At 56.4% G+C, this 23,217-nt stretch overlaps 1 protein-coding gene and 2 long non-coding RNA genes across 9 annotated transcripts in view; 2 read left to right on the top strand and 1 right to left on the bottom strand.

Moving 5' to 3' along the window:
- The first annotated feature begins 1,598 nt into the window (after positions 1–1,598).
- LOC145510240 (uncharacterized) lies at positions 1,599–12,317 on the top strand. The gene is made up of 4 exons (XR_014056897.1): positions 1,599–4,283; positions 9,923–10,089; positions 10,468–10,608; positions 11,720–12,317. It is a non-coding gene; the product is annotated as an uncharacterized LOC145510240 (long non-coding RNA).
- CXXC5 (CXXC finger protein 5) overlaps positions 10,908–23,217 on the bottom strand; it is a 34,350-nt gene continuing 22,040 nt past the window's right edge. For 3 of the 7 annotated variants that reach the window (XM_081500984.1, XM_081500983.1, XM_081500987.1), the window contains 2 exons: positions 13,500–14,568; positions 10,908–11,946 (listed from right to left, as the gene is read on the bottom strand). In XM_081500984.1, the coding sequence (XP_081357110.1) occupies positions 11,902–11,946; positions 13,500–14,408 (954 nt within the window). In that variant the 5' untranslated portion in view covers positions 14,409–14,568 and the 3' untranslated portion in view covers positions 10,908–11,901. Of the gene's footprint in view, positions 11,947–13,499; positions 14,569–14,803; positions 14,902–17,353; positions 17,686–18,069; positions 18,901–23,217 lie in introns of those variants that run through there. The other 4 variants (XM_081500990.1, XM_081500989.1, XM_081500988.1 and 1 more) reach the window with 4 other exon arrangements.
- LOC145510239 (uncharacterized) lies at positions 18,984–22,611 on the top strand. Its single transcript, XR_014056896.1, has 3 exons — positions 18,984–19,126; positions 21,543–21,673; positions 22,424–22,611. It is a non-coding gene; the product is annotated as an uncharacterized LOC145510239 (long non-coding RNA).

Below are 23,217 nucleotides of genomic sequence, written 5' to 3'. Positions count from 1 at the left end.
GAAAGAAACCAGGTTTTCTCTAAGGCAGAGTAGGGACTTCTCTGGTGGTCCAGTGGCTAAGGCTCCACATTCTCATTGCAGGGGCCCCGAGTTCCATCCCTGGTCAGGGAACTAGATCCCACATGCTGCAACTAAGAGTTTGAATGCCACAACTGAAGATCCCGCGTGCCACAACAAAGATTGAAGATCCTGCATGCTGCATCTAAGACCCAGCGCAGACAAATAAATAAATATAAATAAATATATTAATAAATAAAGCAGGGTAGATGAGCAAAAATTCTGGTTTCCAGAACTTCCCTGCTGGTTCAATGGTTAAGATTCCACTTTAGAGGGCACAGGTTCAATCCCTGGTAAGGGAACTTCCACATGCCACGTGGTGTGGCCAAAAAAAAAAAAATCTGGTGTCCAGGAGAGAAGAAAGAGTATGAAACTTAAAATGAAGCCTGAGTCCAGGGCTGGTGGAGAGAAGACATAGGCTCAGGGTAGAAGGCTGGGGTGGGTACTCACTTTGACTTCAGCTCCCTGTGGGCAGTGTGAACCCTTGGCCTCAGCCGGAACTGCAGATGGGCAGCGTGGCCAGACTGCGGGTGGAGAGCCATGTGGACTCCTCCTCAATCCCAGTCACGCTCATAGAACCAGGAACTCCTCTGAGATTTGAGGGAGCTAACCCCTCCCCTACTACACAGGCACAGACCTCTTTTTCAGCAGTTGCCTGGGGGTCCCAGAAGCTCCACTTACTACTATAGGACAAGAGAGGGCCACCCTGGAACCCAAAGGCCTGATTAGCACCCTTAAGCCTCACTTACCTTCCAGCCTTAGTGTGCTTATCCAGAAAAGGGAGATAATGACCCAGTGCGGAGTTTGGGGTGCTGCCAGGACCTCCATGGTAATGAAATGAGTTGGGGCAGCCAGGGCTTGACCATCTACTCCATTTTCAAGTCTCTCCTCTTCCTTATAGCACCTTCATTATATGGAAAGGGAAAGCAAGGCCCAGAGAAGTCAGAGGTCTACTGTAGATCACATAGCAGATTGGGAAGCAGAACCCAGATTTGAGTCTTGCACAGGGGTGGGACTTTAGGAAACTCCATGGATCATAGTGAGTTAAGCTGCACCTTGGCACCTGGTTCAGGCTGGGCGTATGCGTGTTGCTGGTTGGGGGGGGTGCGACGGACAGGGTGTCAGGGGAGTGGGCGCTGCCGCCTCCCTGGTATTTTTAGCCTTGAGAATGAGCTGAGCTCAGGGCTCTGAGCAACCACCAGCAGTGAGGGAAATGGGAAGGTCCCCGCCACCCCTCCCTACCATCACCAGTGTGAAGCCGGGTTTAGGTGGGGGGGGCAGCCTAGGAAAGAGCACAGAACCCAGGGGCTGGGAGCAATCAGGCCCTGAAACCCTGCACCCCAGCCCACCCCCATCCAGGTCATCCTTCCAATGCACCCTTCCCGTAGGGTGCATCATCACCCAGCCAAGCTGGCAAGGACAGGCACCCCCATGTCATCCCTTGCTACCCTCAGCTTCCCCTGCTAGGAGCTCTGGGCCAGCTCCTTCCTGTGTGGCCAGGTCAGAACTATGAGGTTCCCATGACAACGGATGACAGCCGCAGAGGCTGCTGGCCACAGGGTCAGGGGTGAGGGGGTGTGGGTGTCAGAACAGAGGAAGGGAGGAAGCCCAGCACGGAGGTGGGAGAGGGGGCTGTATTGAAGCGCCCCCAAATTATAGCTCCTTCTTGATGTCTAAACCCCTAGAAAAGACCTAGAACTTTGGCTGATTGATGCTGGAAAGGACTCCTTTGCATCAATTGAGAAGGCTAGACAGGGGGGCTGGTTATACCTTTGGTCGTGTAATCACAAAGCCAGCTACCAGGTTACAGCTTCGATGGAAATCCTAGCCCCTTGCTTCTCAGCCCAGCTCTCTGCTGCCTCAAGGCTAAGGTTTGGGGGATAGGAGTTGGGACCCAGATGTCCTGTTCAGGATATGAACAGGTCCTGAAGCTCTCCAACCTGGCCATTCGGCAACTTGGGTTCCCCATCCTGTAATGAGTGGTCAAGGCCCTAGAACAGATAGGTCACTTCTGGTAAGCCCAGCCCCCTAGTTCCTAATTAAGGGCACGTTTCCTTTGGAAGGGGGCATGATAGGTAGCATGATCATGTTCTCCTGCTGACTCCTCAGCCCAGCACCAGGGGCACAGAATAGGGTTGGGAATTTGTCCTACAAACCCTGGTTGACTGAATGCCTCACTGCAGACTTAAGTTCCTTCAAAGGCTGTCCAGGTTCTAGAACCATCATTGGCTCCCACTGTGCCCAAGACAAAATACAGTTCACTCATCCTGGAGCTTGAGGCTGACACCACAGTCCTGTGGGCTCCGTGCAGTGTGGTTGCCTCACTGCTTGAATCTCTAAGTCTCCTAGGTAAGCAACACAGTCATTCAAAGCTCAGTTCTACTCACCCCTCCTCCAAGAAGCCTTCTTGGCTTTTCCCATCCACATAGATCTCTTGTTCACTGAGGGGTACAAGGCTTGAGAGATGACAAGGACATGACCCAAGATTTCTCATTCCATTCTCAGAGTGTCTCTGGGAAGCAAAGCCAAGAGAGAGAAGCTTCTTGTAGAAGGGTATGCAGCCTGCGAGTGTCAGCTTGGCTGCAAGTCCCCTTTTCTCTTGGGGCCCCCTCTTGGCAGTCACCAGCCTGTGACCTTGCAGTTGGGATCCTCCAGCTGAGATCCAGGTCTTTCTCCAACTTCTTGTATATAGAGGGCCACCCCGTGTTCTCTGGGCTTCCCAGGTGGTGCAGTGGTAAAGAATCTGCCTGCTAGTGCAGGAGACACAGGAGACTCAGGTTTGATCCCTGGGTCGGGAAGATCCTTTGGAGGAGGAAATGGCAACCCACTCCAGTATTCTTGCCTGGGAAATTCCCATTGACCGAGGAGCCTGGCGGGCTACAGTTCATAGAGTTGCAAAGAGTCAGACATGACTGAATGACTGAGCAGGCACTCACGCACGCACCCCATATTCTCTACCTCCACTTCAGCTATTTATTCCACATTACTGAGCACCTAATGTGTTCCAGGTAGACAAGCCCATCCCCTTTGGAGCTCACTTTCTAGCCGGGAAGACCAGCAAGTGAACAGAGGAGGGTTCACTCAGTCTGATCTCAGCAGGGCTGTGATAGGGGCACCCAGGGCAGGGGGGTGCAGAGAAGAAGGTTCTCCAGCTGGGCCTGCAGAGTCAAGGTGGATGCCAACCACAGCTCAGCATCCCTTAGGTTCTGCCTGCTTAGGAAACTGTACTCCTATACCTAACCTCAGTCCCACTGGCAGCAACCCCTGAAAGACAACTGGCCAAGAAAGGCCAAAACCCAGGTCCTTACCCCAAGCGCTGTATCAACCAGCAATCTCACTGTTTCTGCTGGGGATCCCCTCCCTCCATTGTCTCCACAGATCCACCAGGATTGTCAAAGGGGCTGGATGGACCACAGGCCCAGCAGGCCTAGAACCAACAGATCCACTGCACCCCTCTTTGAGCCCCCAACCCCTCAGCTCTGCTTTGGGGATCAGTGGGTCCAGTGGGTGGTAGGTAGACAGGCAAGGGTCAGAGCCCCGCCTCCCTCAGCTGCTGAGCCAAGCTGGGAACAGGGGAGGGAAAGAGGCCCCAGGATTGCTGCTTGGTCCTCAGGATCCCCAAAGGCCACAAGGAAGGAAAGAGAAAATGAGAAAGGAACTCAGACTTGGCTTCTCAAATCCTCCCACTCGTCAGAGCCACGGGTGGCTGCAGGAGGCAGGGCAGATTCCTGACACAGGACCCAGCGCCCCTCCTGGGGGTGGGGGTTGGAGCACTGGGCACCCTCGTGATGAGGCCGGCTGCAGGGCGATTAATCTTGTGAGGCCTGTGCGTCAGGCCCCCACTCCTCAGCCTCCCATGGTCAACCCCGCCCGCCCTGCCCCTGGAGTTAATCTCCGCTCGGGGGACTTCTCAGACGCTGTCATGGCTGCATTAATTCTGAGGCAGAGGGAGGCAGGCAGGGGTGGCAGGGGGAGTGGATAGACTCCTTGGGAAGGTTTCGTGGTCAGCAGCTGGTGAGGAGGGGTCCCAAATAATGGGGCCTGTATCCCCTTCAAGGCTCAGCCCTAGATGAGGGGACGGGGGAGTGTCCGTATTACCCGCCTCGGACCACTAGAGCCCATGCACCCCCGAGCCTCTAGCCCTCAGTCGCCAGCTGAGCCCCAAATGCAGTTTGCAGTTTTGACGGCAGATGTCTCTCCTATTATGATTTATCAAAATGCTTAAGGTAAATAATGCACACAGATTCATAGGAGAGGAGGGGGAGTGGAAAGTGGGAGGGACTGAAGGGGTCAGGGGGTTTTGGATCCAAAGGCTCAGAGCACCCTTGCCCCTGTCCCCAATCCTCCCCACTCAGGCTCAAGGCTTGACCCCAGCCTGGCCCTGGGGAAAGAGGGCTGGGGTGACATCAAGCCTACCCAGCGGCCTGCCAGAACCCGGCCCAGGGGGTCAGGGAGCCGGTGGACCTGTCTTGCTGAAGCCCTGCCAGGCCTGGGAGGCAGCCACCTGGGGGAAGTGGTTGAGCCAGCCTCAGCCTCACACCTCAGCCTTGTTTCCATGGCTTCACTGCGTCCTGGCTCCCCAGGGCTCTGTCGCCTTATCAACGGTGGCAGCGGGCACTGCCCTTGCCCTCACCCTTGCAGTCACTCCCCCCGGACCCTGGCAGCTGCCTGTGGATCCCACTGCAGCCGAGCCAGCTCAGCCACAGGCGATGCCCCTTCCTGGGCAGCCTCAGAGCTGGGTGAGTGGCTGGGAGGGTGATGGGGACAGGTCAGGGAGGGGCGGGGGTGTGTGTGGAAGGGCAGAGGCTTCTGTAGATTCAGGCTGCACCCACTTCGGGCCTCCCTATACCTGATCCTGTCATTCCAGGGGAGGGGTCTGTGATCCTGGGTTCCCTTCTCATCCCCCACCTTCACTCCACACTGTGCTCTTTGTTTCCAAACCTTCCTGGGCCTAAGAAGGTTTGGTTAAAGAACTTTATTGGGCTTTCTGATTTGAAAAGCAATATATATTTACTGAAAAAAAAGTAAAAAAAAAATAGTCAAAAAGTGCAGGAAAGTTTAAGTAATGCCTGACCCTAATCCCATATCTGGGCAGGATCACAGGCAGCATGTAGGGTGGGGGTGGGGGGTTCTTCCAGCCAAAGCCTGAGGCATCACCAGGTATTTACAGGCCAGCTTCTGAAAGCAGAGGAACTTGGCTTTGTGACATTGTGTATGTCTCTCTACTTCTACCTCTCTGAACCTCAACTTTCTGATCTAGAAAATGGGATAACTGATCATTGCTGTCCTCACAGAGCTGGTAAATGCAATGGACTGGCCCAATGCCTGGCACACAGGCAACAAGCTCTGCCTCTTGTGAGGCGGCGATGTCATCAGTACCTCTGACCAAGGGCAGAGATGCAGAATATGCAGTTTCCAGCAGGCTGGGAAAAGGGGGCTCTTTCTGGTACGTTTCCCCTCACCTGTGACTGGTACTTTAACTAGAGCTGGAAACACACAAGAGGAAAAACATGCCCAGAAAGAGGAGATAATGTGTTTATTCAGTCCACGGAAGGTTTCTGGTGCCAGTGACGCCTCACTGAGCTGCAGACCACAGCCCTGAAGCCAGGCCATGTCACCGAGTGGTCAGCAGTGATGGGGGTGGCACTGGGACACTAGACATGGCCTGCAGGGGTTAAGAAAGCTCCTGAGGAGGTAGCACCTGAAAGGGGAGGAAGGCATCAGTCAGGGAGGAGAAGGTGGCAGGAAACAGACTACATCTGGACAGAGACCTGTCGCTGGCCGCCACAGCCCTCAGTCCAAGCCCTGCCCCCAGCCCAGGCAGGGAGCCCTGGAGGACCTGGCGCCCCTCCCCTGGGCCCACCCCATCTTCACGCCCTGCTGCCTGGAATCTGAGGCAGCCCTTGTTCTCTGGCAGGAGGGGAATTTAATGCCGCTGAGGGATGGCAGGTCGACAGGCGAAGAGAGATGAAAGTGTCCGCTCTGGCAGCCGGGTCGGTGGCCTCGGGGGACCCTCCCATACCCCCTCTATCTTCCCCAGCTGTTCTCCACTCGGTGTGGCAGGAGGAGCCCTCAAGGGGCCCTCGGGGGAGATGTGGACCTGGGGGACAGGATTCCCTGCAGGGCTGTGTGAGCTTGGGGGGCAGCTGGGCCTCTCTGTGTCGCTTAACTGCCTGCAGGGTGCCTAGGCCAAGGTCTGTATTAACATGCTGGTGGCTGCCTATCCCTCCCCCACCTTGGCTGTCGTCAGCACTGCCTGTCAGTACAGGGTGGCGGGTGTGTGGGCGGTGGGGGGCCAGGGCCAAGTGAACAGTGACCTCCATCCGTCCATCTCCAGCACCTGGGAGGGAGTGGGAACTGGGGCTGCAATCGGGTCAGGCCGAATGCAGCAGAGCCATGGGGCCACCACCACCTCCTCTGTGACAGCAGAGCTGGGCTGGCTCTGGGAGTAGAGGCTGGGGCCCCACGGCAGAATCTGCCTCCAGGCCCAGTAGCCCCGTGTCCTTGCTGGAGGTGCTATGGGTTTTGGCACCGTAAGGTGACCTTGTTGCTCTGCAAAGCACCCCACCAAGTGCCTCACCCTATGGTCCCTGGTTATGTTGCCCTTTTTTCCTAGGAACAGAGAGGCCAGGGCATTTAGCCAAGGTCTTCCACAAGGGCGCACACACACACACACACATACACATGCAGAATGTGGCTTTGACACATAGTGACCAAGACGAGGGGAGGACTAGTGTGTCTAGACTCAGACTCCCAGGTCCTGCCTTCTTCCCCATCCATGGCAGCGAGTGATCCTACCAGAGGCCTGGTGCAGGCATCTGACAGCCAGGAGTCCAAGTTCTAATCAGGTCCATTTACCATCTTGCTCTGTGACTTGGGTGTGTCCACAACTCTCTCTGGGCTTCGGTTGCTCATCTGTAAAATAGATAATCCCTATCCTGATGATTTTCTGGAGCCAAAGAAGCAAATTTATTGAGCAAATTGAAACCATCCCAGGCTGAAGACAGCCTCCAACTAGCCTTGGGCCAAGGAGAAGTACCCACACAGAGAGCCTAGTTCCTGGCCCACAGTCCCCCAGGATATTACAGGGGCTGTCCTGTTTCCTTCTTCCTGCACAAGACAAGGACAGTAGGCTCACAGCAGGGGGTCAGAGGCCCAGTCTGGCGTGCTGAGTCAGGCTCAGGGCATGAAACAGGGGCCCCAGTTTGAGTTGGGGATAAGGGCAGCAAGGGACTAGGTCAGGCCAAACCCCACCGCTGTGGGGGGGAGGGGGCGCCTGGCAGGCTCTGGGCAGGCTGGGGTGGGGAGAGGCCTTTGGCGGCCACAGAGAACAAAGAGGCTAGGGTTGCCAGGATATTCTGCAGAGCTGAAGCCGGCGGTGGTGGGGCTGGGAGAGGGGCTGTGGTGGCCGTGGGAACCGTGCCTGCTGCCCCCACGCCAGCTCCCCCACCCAGACTGGGCCTCAGGGCCAGGATGGGGTAAGAGGGGCTGCCAGGGCCCTCGCTCTATCCCCAGAGTGGCACGGCTGTCAGGGCAGAGACCCAGGAAATGCTGTAGACAAAGACACATGGTGCATAACGTGAGCATCACCAAGGGGAGCACAGGTGCACACCGACACACAATGTCATGAGCACACACCCAGGCAGCGTCACAAGGTCACAGCATGATCACAGGCTGGCAGCACACACTCACACAGAATCCTGACACCAGTCCCAGGGCCGCACCCATGATGGCCACACAGACACCACATCGCAAACCGCATAGAACCACCCAGAATCTTGTCTCAGGGTCATGCATACCATACAGAATGTGTTGCACATCCAGTGCCACACATTCAGCTGTACAACCTGGTATCACACTGGGTCTGTTACAGGATTGAACAACGTCACAGGATTATACATGCAGGACATCCCAAAGTGTGGGGCCGCTGACATCACATTCGAATCCACGGCCACACGAGGTCTCATGTCAGTCTACCACACACTGCACAGACCCATTTTCTTAATGTCTCAGTATCACGTATAGCCACACTGCTGTGCAAGGTCTCACATGGTTGTCTGGGCCTTGAAGCATCTCTTTCTCTCTCTCTCTCACACACACACACACACACACACAGAGCTACACGGAGGCTGGTTTTATCTCCAGCCCCAGGTATGCTCACTTCCAGCCTCTCCAACCACCCCCTGCCATCCAAGAGGGGGTACAGGGTACTTGAGGTAAAGCTCCCAGGTCACCAGGAGGTCAGGCTCCCAACTGCAGCATAAGGGAGCTGAGGGCACCCCCAGGGAGGGGAATTGGACATTCAGCTCCACAGGGGAGCCCGCCTCTAAGAACTTCTCTGTCAGATGGAGAGCAGCAGGGGTGAGCCCACAACAGAAAGACAGAAGTGAGAGATACAGGGAGTGAGAGACACAAGAGTCGCTTGGAGACTGAGGTGCATGGGAAGGTGACGAAACACAGAAAAGGCAGTCAGAAGCAAGCAAGGACCTCCAAGACACAGAGCCAGATAGAAACAGGCAGAGACAGGGGATCCCCTGGTGGACTGGGGGTCCCTCGGTGCTTCCACCCCTGGGGCTGGGGTTCAGTCCCTGGTTGGGGAGCTATGACCTCCACAAGGTGCACAGTGTGACCAAAAATAATTAATTAAAAAAAAGAGAAATAAAGAGGCGGACATGCGGGAGCAGGGTCCAGGGCAGCGGCAGCAGCTATCTCTGTGGAGAGATGGGAGGTGGGGTGGCTGGGCTTTAGGGAGGATGCACCCCCTGAGGTGGGAGATATCTTGGTTAGATTTAGGGGCATAATAGTTTTAAAATAACAGCGCCAGCTACTACTGACGGAGTGCTTACAAGGAGCCAGGCCCTTCCCACGAGTGGTATCATTTCTTTTCTTTTTTTTTTTTTTAAATGTGCATCCCTGCTTTATTTCTCTATCTATCTATTTATTTACTGCACTGTGTGGCATGTGGGATCTTACTTCCCTGATAATGGATTGAACCTGTGCCCCCTGCATTGGAAGGCAGAATCTTAGCCACTGGACCACCAGGGAAATCCCCAACGAGTGGTATCATTTCATCCTCAGGCAACTTGATGGGGGTGAGACTATGATTGTCCCCATTTCCCAGATGAGGTAACTGAGGTCTCATCATGTGTTCAACCTCACAGTCATCCCCACCCCTGCCTAGGCTTCCCCCAGATAGAGGGGCTGGCCTGCCCTCTCCACAAAGCACAGCCCGAGAGGACGAAGTTGGAAGAGGTGAGGGGCCTCAGACTCCAGGCTTCTCTGTGATGGAGGGTGAGCCCAGGAGCTGGGCTGCGGGCTGGCACGCGAAAAGGGGACAGGCTGGCTGAGTCACGGCATACCCCCCTCAGGGCTGGCACCAGAGCCATCCACCCCAACACCTGTAGGCATGCCAATGAGGGCTGGCCGAGACCATCTGCGGCCCCATGCACTGCCAGCAGCCAGGCGGGGGCAGGCCCGGGCCTCCTGCCCGGGTGCCCCCTGCTGGCCAGGCTTCCCATCCCCACTCCCCCAAGGAGGACCCTCCCCATCCCCAGAAGCTTCTGCAGGTGCTGCAGTTTGCCTTGTGCAGGAGGTGAGGGTGCCCTAGGCTATAACACCTCCCCCTGCTCCCTGCTGGACGGCCCCCTTCGGCAGAGCCGCCTGGAGAGATCACAGGCAGCCACATGAAAGGGAATTTTTCCCAGGCAAGAGATGAAGTTGAAAGCTGCCTCCCACTACCCGGCCTGCCCCTGCTGTGCCAGGCCAGGCTGCCGAGCTCCGGGTGCTCGGAGGGAGCTTGTGACACCCGGGGAGGGGTCGGGGGGTCAGAGCCCCCACCCAACTTGGCTGCTTTCTTTCCTTCCAGGAACAATAGCAGAGACACTCCCCCAACCTGACCGCCCACTTAGCTTCAGAAGTTGCCCCTTCCATCATCTGAAAAGCCCTCACCCACCTGAAGCCAGGCTCCAATGTTGTCAGGAAGTTCTTCCTTGAGTCTAGCTCCATCTCAGCCAGGCTCAAAGCTGCTGGGTGGTAAGAGCCCCTCCTGGTCGAGTGGATGATGGTTGCATCCTGCACATATCCAGCCTCTGTGATGTCCAGGGGTGGGGCGTGCAGCTGCCACCCGTTCTCCTGTTCAGGCTGCCTGGGCCTAGACCATGTGGCTGTGGTGACCTCCCCAGACATCTGGCCTCAGAGGCCTCAGGCAACCTTGTGCCAACAGTCTTTCTGGGGGGAGGGGGGAGAGGGGAGGGTGGGGTGGAGACAAGAGCCCAAGCCTGGGACACCTCCAGGCCCTACTCCAGCAGCTCTGAAGGAGGGTATATGGGGGTAGTGAGGTGGGTGTCTGTGTGTGTGTGTGCTGGGCACAGCCAGGTCCCCATGACCCTGGGCTGAAACTGCTCCCTGCAGCTTCACTTTTCTAGATCCCTGCAAGGATGAAGAAATGAGAACCTGAACAAGCAGCTCAGGCCCCACCCCCAGCCAGAACTGCTGGCTCCTCTACACTGATCGGACCTGGTGACTTGAGGTGAACAGAGAAGGTGGCCCCAGGTAAGTGATGGTCCCTGGCGGTCCAGGTTTCAGCAGAGGGTGGGGGGCACAATCAGGCAGGTGAGGTGCTCCAGTACTGGCCACTTCCAGATTTAAGAGCATTTCCATCCTGTCCGCCAGGCTGGCTGCTCTGGCTTGCCCCATTTCTGGATCCAGTGAAGACCTCACTTCCCGAGAGATCCCCACTCTCAGTGTCCCCAGGCCATTCTTCCTCCTTCCCAAAGTCGTCCCAGACAACCCCTGCCCGGCAACAGCCCCTAAGCCAGGCCCCAAAACCAGACAGCAAGAAGCCAGTGGTGTTTCGTGACACAAACATGCATTCGTTTTATTCACAAAACAGCCTGGTTTCCTAAAACAATACAAACAGCATGTTCATCAGCAGGAAGCTGGCCATGGGCAAGGGGGCCCAGGCCACAGGGGGCCCCTGGGCACCTGCCCCCACTGGCAGGGGGCCACGCAGAGAAGTCCTTTCTTCTGTTGCCATCAGTGAGGCCAGAAAAAAGGACTTATTTTCTCTAAGGTAAGTAACCAGGATCAGAAATAGAGACATGGGCTCCCCAGATCTCAATGGATAAATGAACAGAACTTTCATTTTTGCAAAATCATCACTGTTAGGATTGGGGGGGGCTCCCATTCTGGGGCCCGTGGGTGCCCCGGGGGTAGGTGGGCTGCCCCCTCCCATGCTGTGAGCACCTAGCGGCAGCTCCACACGCATGGATGGATACAGAGGGGCTTCGACACGGCGCCATCAACATTCTCTTTATAAACATGAGTGGATTCTCCAGGCAAACTATGCACTATTTCATGGTCGGAAAGAATCAAAGGAAGTTTAAATGAGGGTGGAGTTAAACTGTGCTAAATTACAGTAGTGCTTATTAGTAACTAGATTTCAAAAGGTTACAGAAAATTTACATTCTCTACACAAAAACTGCATCTCCTGCACAGACAACATCGACATCGACACAGGAAGGAAACTGATTGTCCATTCTTTGCCCAGGAAGTCTCGGTACTTTATAGATTCGTCTTTACCTCTTTTTTTGTTGTTGTTGCTGTTGTTCTTCCAAAAAAAGCAGTTAAATTTTTTTTCTTTTCTTTTTCTTTTTTATACTAGGGACGTGGAGATGTTAAAACGACAACAAAAAATATATATATAAAAACAGGAATGAAATCTGTGAGAGAATATTTTTGGTTCTAAAGACGGGTGCATCCGTTTGTCTTCGCCCGAATCCCTTGCCGGAGACCACACGAGCAGTGACATTGCACGGAGAGGGCAGCTTTGGGTTCCCGCCGCCGTCACTGAAACCACCGGAAGGCGGCTCCCGTCGGAAGCATCACCTTCTGGCGGGGGCGGGAGACAAAAACAAGGAAAGAGTTCAGTCAGGGTCCGGCTGGGCCTGGCGCAAAGACGTTTCCCCGTGGATGGCCTCCTGGCGGAGGGATGGGCATGGAGTAAAAGCAGCCACCCGGTGGAGTTCCTGCCATTCTGGCCAGGCCAGAGGAGCCTGACCGGTTGGCCACCGGAGGGCCTGGAGCACCCGGAGCACCCTGAGGCCGGCTGAGCCATTGTGCCCAGGAACCCTCCTTCTGGACAGGAAGACCCCTTTCCCTGGTCCAGAGGCCACAAGCGCCAGGTGGCCATGTTGCCTCTAGGAGTTGTGTCCACGTTTCTGTTGAATAAGCGTGTACGCATGTGCACTGGACGCACCCAAGGATGTGTGCCTTGAGCTATGTTACAGTGTGTAGTGTGTGGAGCTGTGGTGAGGTGGAAGGATGCTTGCTGTGTTTAAGAGGCTGCATCTATAATAAGACTGTGTACAAGGCAGGATGTGTGTGTGTGTGTGTGTATCTGTCTGTCTCTATACAAGAGGAGAGTTGGGTGCCTTTGTGTGCATCCAGGTATGTTCTCTGGGCAGGAGAGCAGACGTATGAGGTTTAGAGCTGGGTGAGGTGGAGGGGATAGCCACGCTGGGGTGCCATTATCATTTTGCAACCATTTTGGACATTTGCGTCAAGCCCATTTGCAGAGGGGCGGGAAAGAGCAGGGACAGCAGGCTGAAAAGATGCTTTTGTACCCAGGCCTGGCATCACAGTGAAGCTGTCATGGCTGGGGACATGAGGACAGGCCCCGCCAAAAGGATGGAGAGAAAGCATCACAGGAACCTTTCTGCCTTCTCAAAGCCAATCCACAGTGGGCAAGCTTTGCCTACATCCCAGGCTCAAGCCATCTCCCAGGCCCATAGAAACCCTGGCCATTAACTATGCAGCCAGACTGAACTTGGGGCCTCCATGCACCCCAAGTCTGTCAGTTAGATGCCTAGAGCTAGGATCTTCCAGGCCTCAGAGCAGAGCAGTCGGCACTGGAGCTGCTCTATTCTTGGGTGGCCTTAGGGGAAAGGCTGGGCTCTGAAGGTGCAAACAGAGGGCTTATGCCTCAAACCCAGAGGATCTACAGGACAGAACCCCACAAATGGGGCAGGGGAGAGTCCCAGAACTTAGGTCACAAACTGGAAACTTTAGGACATGTCTGAAAGTCAGAGACTTAGGACCGGTGTGGGAATCTCAATACCTGACCTAGAACTCTGGGTGGTGTGGGGGGTTGGGGGTGTATGGCATTCGGAGTCCTGGGGCCTGGAGGGACTGCTAGACCCCCATTTGGAATTACGTGCTTCCCTAGGTTGCAAACTACAACCTAAGGGCATCTTGGGATGTGGCTCTGACTCTTGGGGCAGTGAACTGGTGTCTTGGAGCCTGGCCTAGAACTCCAGAGCCTAGGGACAGCCAGGCATCCCCGACACAGGCCCAAGCAGGAAAGGTGGTGATGGGGACGGGGGTGAGTTTGGACTGCCAGACAGACGCAAGAGCCCACACACCTCCCTCTAAGGCGCCGTTACCTCCAGAGCAGCGGAAGGCTTCTTTTTGAGTTCCTCACATTTTCTGAATTTGCAAATCTGATGGCCAGTCTTTCGGTTCCTACAACTGCTGCACTGCTCGCAGTTGATGCGCCGCCGGCAGGGCGCACACATGCCGCAACGTTTCCGCTTCTTCTTGCCCGAACTGATGGCGGAGGCCAGCTCTCCCTGCATGGGGTACTCGGCCAGGCCAGCCATGTGCAGCGCGCTCTCAGCCAGGAACACGCCCGCGGGGGTCATGATGAAGAGGCCTGGGTTGATGGGAAAGGCGCCCAGGTAGGGGAAGTCGGACTGGCCGTTGAGGGCTTCGGCACCCGCCACGGCCTCCATGTCAGGCAGGCCGGCACCCGCCTCGCTCATCAGCGGTAGGTGCTCCTGCACCACGCGCTTCAGCATCTCCGTGGACTGCGCGAACTGCTGCAGCGTCAGCTGTCCCTCGGCCGCCAGCTCTGTGGCGCGCTCCGCCTTGCTCAGCAGGCTGGCCACAGCACCGCTTTTGTGCTTTGAGGTAGAGTTGCTTTTGTCCACAGCCATGGCCGCCGCCAGGTCATGCCCGTTGGCCAACAGGGAGGCGGCGGCTGCGGCCGCCTTTTCGGCTGACTCCCCACCCATCATGCTGCCGCCGCCACTGCCGCCGCTCCCCGCAAACGAAGAGTAGTGGGAGAGCGGGCGAGAGCGGCGCAGGCTCTTGTTGAGGGGTTCACTGATGATGCCGCTCTTGTTCCGCCGCTCGGGGGGTGGGGCATCATCCGCCACCGAGGCTGGCGCAGCAGCGGCCACCGCCGCACTCTTGTCTGCCACTCCCGCCTTTGGGCCACTGCCACTGCCACCATTGGTGCTGCTGCTGCTGCTGCCGCCAGTGTCCTGGGGGCCACTGCTGAGGCTCGACATGGTGGGGCCGAGGCCCGGACCCCGCTGCCGGGGGAGCCTGCCAACTGCGGGGGTCCACAGACAAGCACCTGGGTCCTGCCGCCCAGGACAGAGAGGCCTGGTCGGAGTTGCCACTCAGCGCAGGTACATGGTCGGGTGTCCACGTGGAAGTGCTTTCACTCTGTCAGGACAAGAGGATACAGGGTCAGGCCAGTGGTAAACACCTCCGCCACCACCAAGGGCATGGCCATGGTAACCACCATGGGCCTCACGAGGGCATTCATCAAGTGCCAGCCAAAGTTAGGAATTTCTCATTTGTACTATCTCAGTTAAGACTCATAAAAAACCTACAAATAGTGGCTAGAAATAGCCTATCTGATAAGGTGAGGAAGACAAGGTTTGGGAGAAGAACTGACTGTCCCATGGATACACGGCCACTCAGCAGCGCAGTGGAGGCTCAGCCAGGTCCCCCTGCTAGGGTCTGGGAAGACTTCACGGAGGCAGAAGGTCCTTCCTGTGGGGGGAGTCAGGGTGGAGAGAGCGGGAGAGCTCCATTAACCTCAGAGGTTACCCTCTGCTTCCTAATCTTTCACTGACCCAATTATGGAGAAGAGGGGTGGTCACAGAGCTTGGCGTTACAGACCAAAGTATGGAAGCTGCCTCTGGATGCTGATTAGAGATTCCTAATTGTGTGTTAAGCCTTCAGTCATATTCGACTCTTTGTAACCCTGTGGACTGTAGCCCGCCAGGCTTCCCTGTCCACAGGATTCTCCAGGCAAGAATACTAGACTGGGTTCCCATTTCCTTCTCCAGGGGACCTTCCCAACTCAGGGATCGAACCTAGGTCTCCCGCATTGCAGGTAGATACCATCTGAGCCACCAGGGAAGCCCAAGATGCCTAATACACATTAATTATCTCAAGGCTCTGTCAAGTCCTGCAGGTAAAGGTAAGTGACTTTGTTTCACAGAATTTGACAAATAGAGCGCAGAGCCCTTATTTGAAGGAGCACATGCCCTTATTTGAAGGAGCACGTACCCTCCTGCTAGGGCAGGCAGCCCTGTGCCAGAGGACAAGCCTCCTTCTGTAAGAGTAGGGGGCCACCCTCGTGCACCCATCAGCACATACTCCCCACTCCCTCTCAAACCTCAGGACCCACTCTTGTCTCTAGACAGGCCTCACTGCTGTGCCCCAGCCTGGCTCCCAGATGGGTCTGGAGGGAGGTCCCAGTGGGAACAGAGAGCGCAGAGTGGACTCTGGGCCAAAGGGACCTCTGGCTGCTGGAAGTTGGGACCGAGAGTAGCTGTGACCCTCTCAGGAACAAAGTCTGTTCCTTGGCCACGTCCACGTGTGGGGGTGCCCCTTCTCAAGACACAGCCTGTTCTGCTCAGGCCCCAAGACTAAGGCATGTGAGCAGCCAGGCTCCTTGGCCAGAGCTCTGGAAGAAACTTCCAGATGGAGCTGAGTGGTAGTTTCCTCATCACCCCTGGCTCCCTAGCATCTGCCTGCCGCGGCCCAGCAACCCCCAAGAGAGGGGTGGGAGGACGGGGCCCCGCCATGAGCAGCTGGCGACTCAAGGGGGGAGGCGCACATCTGGCCGGGCCTGTCCCGCCCTGGGCTTGGGGGTGGCGCATACTGCATCTCTGTCCCCAGGCAACCCCACCATTCCCCCATCACAGAACTCAGCCTGCCCTGGGAGGTCATCCAGCCCAACCCTGTGAACTGACAGAAGGGGAAATCAAGGCCCTGGCAGGCAGGGGCCCTGGCCCAGGACTGCTAAGGAGCGGCCACGAGGAGAAGCGAGTGCTGGCAAGGGAAAAGCTCCATTCTCCAGGGTAAGGCGAAGGGTAGGCATCAGCAGCCAGCCAGCCACTCTGCCTCCCCAGCAGGTACTGGCCCAACCTAAACTCCTTCATAGTGAAGGCAGATGGGTGGTGAGGAAGAGCTGGGCAAGCTGGCAGATTCCACTAGGACAAACACAGGATGGCCTGGCAAGGTGTCCAGACTGGGCCGGGGGGTGTCACAGGGGTCAGAGTCATAGTAAGAGGAAAGGAGGGGGACTGCATATATGCATCCAGGACAGCTATGCTCTATTCTACCCACTAAGACTCCAGCCCAGGCTGGCCATTGGGCCCTTGTCATCAGAGATCAGGGCCCCTCCAGGCATCAGTGACCCCGGCTAGGTGTGGGGGACCATGACCACTGAGAGCAGGGCCAGTGACTGTCATGCTCAGGCACCCAGCCCCTGCCCATCTGAGCTCAACTATCCTGCCCTGGACCACAGCCCCAGATGCAGGGTGAGGGAAGAGATAGGAGGAGGCAGGCGCCCGTGGGCTGGAGAGGTGGGGAAGGGAGCAGTCTGTGCCCCAGCCCCTCTGTGCATCCCCCGCCTCTGAGGCCTGCAGGCTGGTGGCAGAAATCGATAGCTGCATTAACGCTGCTTTTGCTCCACTCCCTCCCTCCTCCCAGCTCCACGATCTGGCTCTGCGTGTGGGGCGGGCAGGTCAATTAGAAGTCAGCTCCGTTCGACACAGACACAGCCACAGAGTCGGGCCTGGCAGGCCTGTGTTCAGGCTAAGTCTCTCTCTGCTTTTGTCTCCATCCTGAGCCTCTCTTGGTGGGGACCTAATCTCATGTTCTGTTTGTCTCTGGCCCCCTCTTTGAATCTCTCCAATCCTTCATTTTTCTGTCCTTGCTCAGGGACTCCCCTCCCCCAGCCCCCCTTCCCACCCCCCCCACTAGGTCCTGGGACATGCTGAGTTCAGGCCCAGAGGACGTGATATGTCATGGAACAGGTGCTGCAGGCAGTCAACGCTGGTTTGTCAGCCTCAGAAAGTGAAGTTGGGGGTACGCAAGGAGGACTGGCACACACGGTAACTCTGTCCTGAAACCCCAGGGTGGGCAGATACCAACCTCTAGTCCCCATGGCCTGGTCCCCAACCAAGGCTGTCCCAGATCTGCCCCATACCTGGCCCATCTCCTTCAGACCCCGGGAAAAGCTGATGCCCTTGTCCCAGCGGACCACTGACCACAGGGCTCATGGGCCCTACTCATGGAAGGGGAAGACATAAGAGGAGACCTTCTCCCAGGCCCCAGCCTCTACTGCAACGCACACAGCAACCCTCTCCCAGGCCAGAAAGGGCCTGGCAGTGCCCAGGCAGCAGGGGAGGAGCTGAGGCTGCGTTGAAGCGGAGCGGGAACGAGCGGGAGGGAAAGCTGGCGGGCAGGCGGGCGGCGGCGGGCGCATCCATCATCGGCCCTGCCAGGAACGCATCCAGCCCCCAAAAAGAAATACTGCGCCTGAGGAGGGACAACAAAGGGCTCCGTTTCATCAGCAATGCGGAGCCAGCGCCCCGCCGCCCCGCCAGCCGCGGTCAGCCCACAAAGGACCCCTTTGTCCATGCAGGAGCCGGGCCGGCCGGGAGCTGGGACCAGGGGCTGACGGGCGGGGACAGAGCCCAGGGGGCGGGGGTGAGGGGGGGAACCAGTCATGGAGCGCTGGGGAGCAGAGGGGGACGTGGGGCCAGAAGAATAGAGACAGGTGGTGGGGGTAGAGAATCACGAGACACAGAACTCAAGGGGTTGGTCAGAGAAAGGGGCTGAGGGAGGATAGGGTAAAGGGTCAAGGTTAGAGCATCATGGGGAGCAGAGACTGGGACAACTGGGTTCAGAGATGCAGGCTACCTGGCCCAGCCCGGAGATGGGAGGATCTGAGAGACATGGAGACGGAACCCTGAGGAGAGTCCCAGACGCGAGGACCTGGGGACCAAGAGAAGGCAGCTGGACATGCCCCTGGGAGAGGGAGGTGGATGCAGAGGTAGAGGAGACCAGATGAGCTCCAGCCCACTTGGGTCCAAGGCCCAAGAGGAAGAGACAGAAAGGAGGGTGGGGGTCAGGGGTTCCTGGTCTCAGGGCTGAGCTGTGGGACCCCGCCTCCTATAGACTGGAGCTCACCGGCTGTCCTGGAAAGTGAGAGACAGTCAAAGCTGGGGCCACTCCTCCCTCTACTCCCAGACCCAGGCCAGCCCCCCAAAATACGGGACACGGCCCCTCCCCAACCAGCTCTTGCCAAGCGACCCTCAGGCTCCCTTATCTAACGGATCCTATCTGCTAGCATTTAGTGAGCACCTACTGTGTCCCCGGCCCTGTACTCCCATGTTCTACATGTTCTCTCTCCCTTCTGATTCCTCCCCAGGATTCAAGGAACCAGAACTAGGAACCAATTCCAGAGATGAAGAAATTGAGGTTCAGAGAGGTTCAAGCTGTCGGGCCAAAGTCAAAGAGTGGTTCCCTATAGGGGAAGAACTTGAACCCAGAGCCCAAGTGCTAGTCACCCGGCTTTGTAACTGCTTATGCTTTACCACGGAAAGGTGACCCAGCCACCCGGAGGCTGCCCTCACCCCCTCCCTGCGGGTTGTTACCATGCTTGTCACCTTTACGTGGTGGGGCATGAGCTGTCACAGGCCCCAGGGGAGTGTCCCCCCGCCGGGAGCTTGGAGATATCCAAGCAGGAACAGGGAATGCTGGACCCGTGACGTCATAATGCCAGCTGGCAGTGAGGTCACCAGAGGTGGTGGCAGAGCGCTCACTCCACTCTCAGTGCCAGGGGAGCCCAAACTGTCCTCAGCAGGGCTCTGTCCTGGGTCCTTCAGGCTACCCAGCAATGGGCAGGGGGTGGGGCAGGAGGCCATGGGGGTGGGATGGAGCTGTCTGCATGGAGACCTGCACACACGTGGCCATGGTGAGATGTTCTAGACGTTGCACACATCTAGTAGCAGTAGCAGCCCCATGCCCTGTGGTCCTAGGAAGATACAGATCAGACTGGCACTGCTCTGGAGGGTTACAAAGGAGCTGGGCCGATGGGCACATGAATCAGTGTGAAACGGGAAGGTGGGAAAAGGATCGAGCAGGACACCGGGATCTTTCTGGAGGAAGGGGCTGCTTAGCCTGTGAGTTAAGGATAAGGAGAGGTTACCAACGTGGACACAAGCTTGAAGGGGTTCCCAAGAAATGGGGAAGCAGGGGTGAGGTGTGGCTATGAGGTTGGCAGGGTTTCAACTGGGCGGGGCCTTGAGGTCAAGAGCAGGATTTTTTTTTAAACAGATTTACTGAGGTATAGTTGACATAATACAAAATTCATCCATTCCAAAATTTATAATTCAATCATTTTTAGTGAATTTATGGAGTTGTGCAACTATCCCCTATTCTCTGCTGGTTGGAACAGACTCCCAGCCATCCCGCCTGCCGAAGGAGGGCTTCCTGGAAGAGGCAGCATTATCAGGGCCTTCAGGATCCCAGGCATGACCTGGTAGAGCCCACCAGCATTGCAGACTTGCAGACCCCGGCTCATTGCACCACACTTGTGTGTGCACTCCTGACATGCGTGCTACACCCCCTCACATCCCTCCACCCACCTTGATGGGCTGGTGTCCTTGGTCTCCAATGGAGAGGAGGAGTTGGACAGACTGACTGATGGTGGGCAGGCCAGTGGTGGCAGGGAGGGCAGACCACAGGCTATGGTGGTTGAACTGAGCTGAGCAACTGGGTATGTGGGGGGGTTTCCATCTCTGATTTCCATGATTCAGCCTGGGGAGTTTCCAGAGAGAAAAAAAAAGCCCTACTCAGGCCTAAGGAGACACACACGGGGATACCAGTCTTGGAGGCCAGGAGAAGTGCAGGCCTTACTGGAGAAGCCAGGGCACATAGCCAGTTATGGATGGACACACACATGCAAGGACACATTGACCACTGTTAGCACCCAGCAGATGGTCTGGAGTGGGCCACGCCCTCAATGCCACTAGGGTCTCCCTAAGACTAACACCCTAAGACCAACTGCCAAGGACAGAATGGGGGTGAAGGCTGTAGTCCTATTTCCTTGACTCTACACTCCCTGGCCTTTTATGCCCCTTTTCTCAGGCAGGCTCAACCCCCCTTCCCTAAGGACTGAAACATGCTGCTGAGAAAACCCAGGAGTATATAGGGTTCTGCCTGCCCTTACAGAGCTCCCAAAAGGAGCCGAAGGAGGGGATCAACCCATTTCATGGACAAAAACACTGAGGCCCCATGCAGGAGGTATGCCCTGACCTAGTGCTCTAGAAAATGAGGTAAGGATCCTGGGACACCTCTGATCAAGACATGGCCTTCCTCAACAGGCACCTCCTTTCAGCCAGGTTCCTTCTTTAGAAGAGTCATAGGAGCCGGAGGACTCTCCTTACTGTGTGATCATGGTATATGGCCTCTGAGCCAGCTTCCCCATCTGTAACATGGCACCATGAGGATAACAGCTAACACATATGGGGACCTTTCTATGTGCTAGACAGTGGACATGCCTTGTCTCATACAATCCTCATATCCACTTTCTGAAGGAAGTACTATGATTGTCCCATTTAGAACAGACAGTTTGATAAGCAATTGTGAGAAAATGATTGCCTCCCTGTTTGGGAGCTCCTGGATCATAGACTAAGGTTTCCCAAAGTAGAGATGTTTGAGCTGACACTAGCCTGGGATCAGAGCCCACACTTACTTAGGACCTCCCTCCTGGTGGGCCTCACCACAGGACAAGCCAGGGAAAGCCAACTCAGAGATATTTGGTCCCCACTGGGAGAAGGCATGTATCCACAGGACTGGCCAGGGCATGGAGTCGGCAGGTCCAGGTTTGTGGCTCCAGCCTGTCCCTTCCTGCTGACTTTGACACCTTCCCCTGCACTCAGCCTCAGCTTCCATCTGTAAAATAGAGATCAATGGTTCTTGCTCCTCACCCCAAGCTGCAGAAACCATGAGTCCAGAAGGGCCTGTGGGCAAGGAGGTGGAGAGATACAGAAAAAAGACTCCAGATAGCAACCCGCCCTCCAAATCCCAGGAGGAAGGCTCTAGGAGCCTGAACTGGCTTCTGATGAGATTTTTCACATAGGGAAATTGAGGCTTGGAGAAAAGGGTTCTGAGCAGGCCATAGGGTTGGGACTGAGCTCCAGGGGATGTGAGGCTGATTGGGGTGAGGAGCATCCAGCCCCCTCCCTTTCCTATCTCCCCAGAGGACATGATAATAGCAGACCTTAATAATGAGCACTTACTCTCTGCTACATATTGTGCTAAGCATTTCACATGCATTTACTCACTGAAGTCTCTAACTCTTTAACTACTATTAACCCCATTTACAGATGAGACTCACCTGCCTAAGGTCACTAGGTCAATCAGCAGAAGAGTCAGGATTTGAAACCAGATCTCTGCGACCCCAGGGCCTGGCTCTCCAGCACTGCCCAAAAGCTCTGAGGCACATTTTGGCTAAAGGGTGAGGTCCAGGGGCACCCTCAGCCTAGGGGAACCCTCTTGGTTTCTCATTGGTCCTGGGGGGGAGGGGGGTAGTTCTCAGGCTCTGAGCAAAACACTTTGGGATGCTGTCACAGAGAAGTCTGCAGCTGTACCCTAAGGCCCAGGAAGACAGGGGAAGGGGCTGCGGGTGGGCCGGACGGGCCAGGCTGGGCCAGAGCTCCGGGCATTCCGGCGGCCTCCGCAGGAAGCAGAATGGGACGGAAACCGGCTCCTGCCTCCTCCCCCAGAATCCTGTGGGCAGCCTAGCCGGCCTGCACAGAGGCCCTCTTTGTGCCTGCCCTAACCCGCCACCCGCGGCTGGCCCAGGGTTTTGAGTTTCCTGGGGGGTGGGGGCCCCACCACTGCTAAACCTCCAGCTACCTCCCCCTCTCAGGGGCAGTCACAGCAGTCCGCAGCTGGAGGAGGAAGTGAGTGATGACCAGGGCTATCCCAGAGACCCCGGGGCCTGACGTGTGTCCACATCTCATTCCCCCAACACATCCTAATCAGGGGCTGGAAGTGGGCAAAGGGACCCAGAGACAGAGCCTGAGAGGCCACCCCCCTGAGCCTGCCCTCCCTGCCAGCTGTCACCAAGCCCATCCTGACCCATCCAGGACTCTCCCATCCCACTCCATCTCAGTGCACTTGTGCCCAGGCTGGTGGACATCCATGGAGGCTGGCCAGGTGGGTAGGGTGACCCATCTGTCAATCACCATTTCCTATTTTCCAGGAACTCCCTGGACACACAACGTGCATCCAAGGGAAGGCCTCAAGCTCACTTCAGCATTTCAGGGGTCCAAAGCTCCTTGGGTGTTGCAACTGCTCAAGAACACCGGACCCCGGGGAGCATGCTCGAATTGGACTGTATATGGTGAGGAGCAGCACCAGGGCCAAGTATATCTGCGTGTGTCCACCTGGGAGGTGTGTCAGAAACCTGTGCACATTGCATGGATGAGAATGTGTGTCTGGGGCTGTGCCCAGGTGTGTGTGTGTACAGTCTCAGTTATTACTCTGTGGTTTTGAGTACTGATGTACAAATGGGGCTTAGATACCAGTGGAGATGGAGGTCTCTGTGTGACCTCCTGTGTGTAGGAGTGGAGTGTGGCTATCTGCATCTGTGGATGTATGTGTATGACTGAGTGTGCACGTGTCCAAGTAGAGTGGTTTACATGGTGGCTGGATATCTCTAGGTTTTCCTGGCCTGTCAAGTGTGTGTATGTGTGTGTGTGCATGTGCTCACTGTGAGTTGTATCAGGACCTCTGAGGGGTTCTGAGATACGGGTCTGGGGCTCAACTGGCATGGGGATGGCACAGACAGGAACTCATGCCAGGTGCTGGGGCCCCTATGGAAACAGGAAGCTGCCCACAGGAACACCTGGGCTGTGGTGGAGGTTGGGCTCCACCCAGGTTCAGTCTGTACCCCTGAGAAATCAACCCGAGGCTCCACTAGCCAAAAAGCTGTCCCAGCCTTGAGGGAGGCACCTGCCTAGTCTGCCGTTCAAGACCCAACAGCTCTGGCCAGCA

The sequence above is a fragment of the Giraffa tippelskirchi genome, chromosome 6 (genome assembly GCF_054371585.1).
Source record: "Giraffa tippelskirchi isolate mGirTip1 chromosome 6, T2T-mGirTip1v1.2.pri, whole genome shotgun sequence".
Taxonomy (NCBI): domain Eukaryota; kingdom Metazoa; phylum Chordata; class Mammalia; order Artiodactyla; family Giraffidae; genus Giraffa; species Giraffa tippelskirchi.
Note: the sequence above shows the minus strand (reverse complement) of the source record. Positions and strands in the feature narration are given on the sequence as shown.